General features: G+C 37.7%; 1 protein-coding gene across 6 annotated transcripts in view; it reads left to right on the top strand.

The window, feature by feature from the left end:
- Positions 1–5,688, top strand: part of LOC116290665 (voltage-gated inwardly rectifying potassium channel KCNH7) — a 32,070-nt gene extending 26,382 nt beyond the window's left edge. For 5 of the 6 annotated variants that reach the window (XM_031697758.2, XM_031697760.2, XM_031697756.2 and 2 more), the window contains exons 5-8: positions 475–674; positions 943–1,195; positions 1,764–1,963; positions 2,320–5,688. In XM_031697758.2, coding sequence (XP_031553618.2) covers positions 475–674; positions 943–1,195; positions 1,764–1,963; positions 2,320–2,889 — 1,223 coding nt within the window. In that variant the 3' untranslated portion in view covers positions 2,890–5,688. The remainder of the gene's footprint in view (positions 1–474; positions 675–942; positions 1,196–1,763; positions 1,964–2,319) is intronic. The other variant, XM_031697757.2, reaches the window with a different exon arrangement.
- The last annotated feature ends 1,109 nt before the right edge of the window (positions 5,689–6,797 follow it).

The following is a 6,797-nucleotide window of genomic DNA, read 5'->3' on the forward strand; positions in this document are numbered from 1 at the left end:
TACAGTACATTAAAGTTAAGTGATGACCTGGTCCTTGTTTGATATCTATCTTTTCCTATCGCTATTACCTTATGATTCTCTCACTGAACTTCCCAGTGAGGATGTACACTCTTATGCTTATGTAAGTGGCCTTATTCCTGTTTTCTTATATACTAGTCTTGCACCCATTGTTTCTGAATTCATCAATCATCACCTTTTTCTTCATCAGTTCTTGCAGTGTCAAAAGTTGCTGATTACTACGATACCTTACTATTTCCCCGCTTTATCATCTTTTATTTTTATTTTTAATTTAATTTAATTTAATTTAATTTAATTTAATTTAATTTAATTTAATTTAATTTAATTTAATTTAATTTAATTTAATTTAATTTAATTTAATTTAATTTAATTTAATTTAATTTAATTTAATTTAATTTAATTTAATTTAATTTAATTTAATTTAATTTAATTTAATTTCATGAATTTATTTTTTAGCTGTTATGTATGCTGGGATCTTTGGAAATGTGACCGCGATAATTCATGGTCAATATTCAAGCAATTTTCGCTACAGAAAAGAATCAATGGCCATCAACGAATTTATTCATTTTTTCAAGGTCAAAAACCCTCTTGCCCGACGACTAAGAGAGTACTCAAGACACACGTGGTCACAGACTAAAGGCACTGATATGAACAAGGTAGCCAGCCATAAAATATCCATCTATCCATACAGCTATATGCCTTCTACTATCGGCTCAGCTCATTCTCACACCGAACCACCCACCCATCACAACATTCTATCCATCAATCTCATCCACTCACCCATCCATTTATTGATCAATCTGTCTATCCATTTATTTATACCGTTATGTGCCTTCTATCGGCTCAGCTCTCCTTCCCACCATGTTACCGATCCAACCATCTTAACCTCCTGTTGAAGTTTAACTTCCTGATAATTCTTTAAAGGTTCTCAAAAAGTTTCCTGAAGGCCTTCAATACGAGATCCATCTACACATGCACCTGACAGTTCTATCGGATTCTTTCCTGTTCATTAACGCTGAAAGTAGTTGTCTAAGAAGTATATCAATGCGCATGCGTCGTAACCACCACTTACCCGGTCATTATATACTATACGAGGGAGACGAGGTGGATACCCTACACCTTATCAAGAAAGGCAAGATTGAGATTCTTGCAAGTGGAGTCCCCAAAGGAAAATTGGGTAAGAATAACATAAATAAATTCGCGTTGTAAACATTCACGTTTTAAAGTCAACCATTTTATCAGTAGGTTTTGTGACTTGACTTTTTTGAATTGTCCAATGGGGGTTGTAGTATAGAATAGACGACATATGTGCAAGCGAGAGTACCGCTCAATTAAGTGGTACTTTCGCGGTCACGTCACGGCAAAGTACGGACCGTGCGTTTTACAAATGCATACAAAAACTGCTCTATTAACGGGAGAATTAACGATGAAAAACCCTGAGATTTGCAACGACTTTTTTCGAATATGTAAAATACCGCTATGTTCCTTGACTAGAGACTCATTTGCACAGGGTTAGCCTCGTATCAGTGTCTAAATATTCACAAATACCAACGGCAAAGTAAAGAATAAACAACTTCAACAATACAAACACTTTGAAACTCCACAGACCTTCACTGGATAACATAAATATTTTGCATAAATTCGCGGGTAACCCTGCGTAAATAAATATGTGATCATGGAACACAGTGGTATTTCACGAACTAAAAAAAGATCTTTCGTTTGACTGAATGTATCATTTGTTGTAGTCGAAGGGGATGCTTTTGGAATCAGTCTTAGACAGTCAGATGTTCGTTCCAAAGCTGTTATCAGTCTACGAGCTTCTGCTTGCGTGGACTGTCACGTGATTAAGATCAAAGAATTGAATGACGTATTGGAATCGTATCCTCATATACGTCAGCACCTGCTTGGTTTGATGGATACCGCTGTCCAGTGGCCTAGAGACGAGGTACGTCATGAGGTTTACTTAAGACGAGAGTATACAGTGTGTACGCAATCGTGTGACTCAAAATCCCTTGAGATATCAATAACAATGAAACAGCCGCCATGTTGATTGATCTAACCAGAGAAGCTAATGAGGAATGCTTTGTTATCGTAAATCAACATGGCTATGACGTAATGTGTATGATTAAATTTGGGTTGATGAGCATGCGCGTTCTGCACGAAAGTTCCCGCCAAAACCACAGGCACTCCATTATTACAATATATTAAAGAAATCAAAAATGGAGCAGTAGCGCTTCTTAAATGCTAGTATGCTGGTCTAATAATGTTTTAATTTTCACGTATTCATATCTTCATTATCAGCAGAAAGCTCCCAATAATGGAGACATATCTCACATCCTACAAGAAGAGATCAAGCCAAACAGAAGACGCGTTGAATCAGATGCAAGACACTTTGTGAGCCAAACTTTCAAGCTTCGTCCAATTTTTGGATGCAAAAAGGGGTCCGATGAGGAATACAATGAAGGTGACCCGCTGTCTCCATACATGCAAAGGGAGGCCAGCAGAAAGGATCAATTCGACAAGACGTCGCACATCCCTGGCTTTGTGAATATTACAGACATGAGCGTTTTACAACCTTCGGTGATAACGGGTGATGAAAATGATGAACAACGCGAGCAACACAATGGACAAGAAGAAAACGATGAGCCAGTTCTTTCAGATCTCCCTTGTACAGATTGTGAGGGAGACGCTCATATTCTTAGCCATGACATGACAGACAAGTTTCGACAGATGTCTAAGGACATCAAAAGACTAGAAAGTAAAGTTGATACCTTATTAAATATTCTTGCAAAGAAAGGTGGTATCGAGAGTATACAAGACAATGACTCCCTAAGCAATGCCATGAGCTCAAGTACAACTACCACAGTTTAGGATAAAGAATTTTGCACGCCTTGAATTCACCACAGAGCCTGTAACTGTTGAATCCTGCAATGGCGCCAGGGATGTAGATGGCACTAACGAATAGAGAAATGAATACGTAAGGACAGGGATTAAGTTTATCATTTTCAAAGAAGAAGAAAGCAGGAAAAGAAGAATTTCTTTGGAAAACTCCTCCAAGCAATTAAAAGGGACTTCCCGTGTTACTCGTTTCTCGTTCCAAGTTTCAATGCTAACTTAAAGTTTCGTGTTGCACAGGTTTGTGGAACTCGATCGTGACGTCACTTTCAACTCCACAACGTCTTTATCATTCTTCCTTTCAAAATTGGAATAGCTAACTTCATCCCTTACAATGCTGCACGACCTGTTATGCCCGCTATAAATTGTTGAAGCTGCTCTCCACGATCTTATGCATCACAAGATCTTTATTATTCTTTCTTTCAAACTTGGAAAAGCTAGCTTCACCGTTACGATATTGCATGACCTGTTATTGTCCACTATAAATTGAAACTGCTCTTCTCGTATCCGCGCCGCAAGATTCGGCTCTGCCAGGATCTTTGCCTACAAATACCTCAACCTGTTCTCTGGAAGAATGTAAGGCAAATTGAGTCGGCATTACCGAGTATCCCTGATGCGCACATCCGGGGACTATAAGATTACTTGTTGCCATAACAACAATGACCGACCTTAATATCAAGGAGATCGTCATGTGGCATTTTGTCACATGATCAAGTCATGGGATTTCTACAAGAGCAAGCTATTCTACGTGGAACAGGGCTTCATTTAAGCTTTATTTAAACGCATATTCTAATCCAGTTTTATCTAGTTAACATATCCAATCCGGCTTTTTTGCGGAAACCAATTTAACGCTGACCAAATGAACCGAAGACTCAAGGCACGATGTAGAAAGAGATGCTTGTTCTATTACTCCAATGACAATTATGCATGCGTTACATCAAATCCACTCACTTATATATTTATGGCTTTCTAATTATAACTTGATAAAAACTAAAATATTTTTAATCTCGTAGTTCAAAAGTTAGATATCTTTTTTGGTATTCGACTTATATTTAAAATGTCCTCTCTCTTGCTGCTTGTACTAATGAGTCGCGTGATAATTGTCCGCCATCTTGGATCGAGCATGCCAATTTTAACTCCCATGTGAAATTTGACTCACGATTTCGCGTGAATCATTTTTTTTTATACCAGCATACTACAACAAATCGCCGGAGCTAGAGTGGTTATCGTACGAGTGGATAACATACGATACTAACGTAGAGCTACCCTGCGAGCAGAGTCTCCTCAACTCCTCTACGGGCGTATAGGAGTTAAAAGGAGACTCTGCTCGCAGGGTAACGTAGAGCACGTACATGGTACGACATGTCGTAACATTGAGATTGTTTCCAATTGTCCTCCAGTAAATCACTCAATCACAATGCGTAGTTACGGCAACGGTGAGATTTAACAAAACTATATTTAAGACCGGCCATAGTAATCAACCAATCAGAGAGCTAAATACTAAGAACTTAAGGAATATAGTTGTAGTCATAATTCCATATTTTCACACGATTTTGAAAATTTCCAACATTACGGACGAATGTCACGTGAAGTAAGACTTGTCATGTCAACTTGTCATGTTCAAATGACACATCAATGGAAAATTATTTATTATTATTTATCTATATCAATCTATTCGAGGGTTTTTTAAAAAACCCAAGCACTTGAAAAATTTAATATTTAGTCAAAATTTTTATCCATTATCAAATGAGTATAACCTGAATCTAAAAAAGATTTTTATCTTTACTTATTTTCCCTTGCATATAATATATATAGAGGATATTACATGGGCGCGCGGAGATACGAATTTTATCTTCGAGTGTTCAATTGATATCTCACGAGTGAGCGCAGCGATAGAGTGAGATATCTAAATTGAACACGAGAAGATAAAATTCGTATCTCCAAGCGGCCATGAAATGCTCTGTTTATTATATGGATATCGATGAAAAAATAAAACAAAAGCTCACAAATTCTTTATTAAAATAGCAAGCCGATTCAACAGCGATATCTTTACGTGAGAAAGATATGGTATCTTCCACTGGTGAAAGATATCAAGTTTTCGACACTAGAGAAAACCTGGTATTTCATCGATATCTATATAATAAATGTATATATGCACACATTTTGGCGTCACGTGATACATATGATCACGTGGATTTGATATTTAAATATTTGCTTACTCTTCCCGTATTGATATTTAGTATTTATTCATCATTATTCATTGATTTTATAACGAAGTCAATTATCACTTGTTTGTATAATTATATCAAACTCATCTAAAACTTTTGATAACGTTTGATACCATGCTCTAGAAACATCAATTATAGAATAACTGTCATAAATCTCGCGTTCTGATTGGTTGGTAACGCGTGCTTTATGAGAACACGCAGCACGCACGCGCACTTTCAGTTGCGTCATTCCTATCTAAAATAACGGTTATTGTACTTTGTATTTTATAAAAGAAATAAAAAACTTGCTTGCTGTGCTGTGTGGAGTTCTAAAGCACTGGGGGATTGGCAGAACACCCGCTACGAGTCGTGCTTCTCCTAACACTTCTCTCGTGTTCTGGCAATCCCCGCGTGCTTTATAACTGCACACAGCACGCGCGCGCGTTTTCTATTTCTTCAATAAAACAGATTCAACAGATATCAAAAACGTAAAATATCGACGCGTGTATTCTTTATTTTCTGTACTGCGTGTATACTTTATATAAACTAGACTAACTATGTGAGACAACGAGTATATTGTGATTTTATCTCTTCCTTATATCTAATCCATTTCAGGTATACATTCGTATTCCTACGCGTCCATCCAATCCATTTTAGGTTTATTCTCATTCCTATGCGTTCAACCAATTTGTTTCAGGTACATTCTTATGTCCTACACATTCATCCAGTCCATTTCAGGCGGGTACATTCTTATTCCTACACGTTCATCCAATTCATTTCAGGTACATTTTTATTCCTACACGTTTATCCAATCCATTTCAGGTACACTCTTATTCCTATACGTTAATCCAATCCATTTCACGTACAATAATATTCCTATATACGATCCAATTCATTTCCATCCATTTTTACTGCATACTGACCAAGGTATTGTTTTTTTCGCGTGGAATTTCGCTATCTGACCACTTGAGCACATTACAAAGTAACATGTATAACCTTTCTTATCTCTGCATTCACAGACCGACGATCAACTGCAATTAGATAATAATGTGTAAATAATCGGTAACGTTAGTCTGGTACGTTCTCTGCTGCACAAGACTCAACAATGGATCGCTATTAAAACATAACTGGCTGTTAGCAAAGCCATACGCGCAGCCTAGTTATGGTTCTGTGATAAGAAATAGACCTCGGATCGGGCGTAATGTTTTCCCATTTCATACCACGTGTTATTCCAAGATAATTTGTTTGAGTTGTATATGTGTCTTCTCATGTGCGACCGCAACCGTTAAACAAAGAAATGATACTCTAGGGAATGACACGCGGTTGCACAAGTACGTGTGTGAAGGTGAGGTTAACGTCAAGTAGCTGCATTTCTCTAACCACTCAGTACTCTAGCTCCCACACCTTGGATTCTTTCCATACTCAGACGAGGCTGCAGCTGACTAAGATTAAACGAGGTTAGACGATTGATACGGAAGGGGTGCTAAAACAAGATGAGGTCTACGGATTTTCCATGACTATGAAACGACAAGGGGGTGAGAGTAACCAATGAAATCATAGTCTCGAGGTCGCGACACGGTCACGGCATAGCGACGTAGAGGTAGATAGTCGACATTGCAGTATTGTCGAGCTTAAAAAAACCGGTTGATATCACGTGGTGCCTGGGTTGATATCACT

The sequence above is a fragment of the Actinia tenebrosa genome, unplaced genomic scaffold, assembly GCF_029948245.1.
Source record: "Actinia tenebrosa isolate PJP-AT-01 unplaced genomic scaffold, QUT_ActTen_1.0 PGA_scaffold6__47_contigs__length_16458017, whole genome shotgun sequence".
Classification (NCBI taxonomy): Eukaryota; Metazoa; Cnidaria; class Anthozoa; order Actiniaria; family Actiniidae; genus Actinia; species Actinia tenebrosa.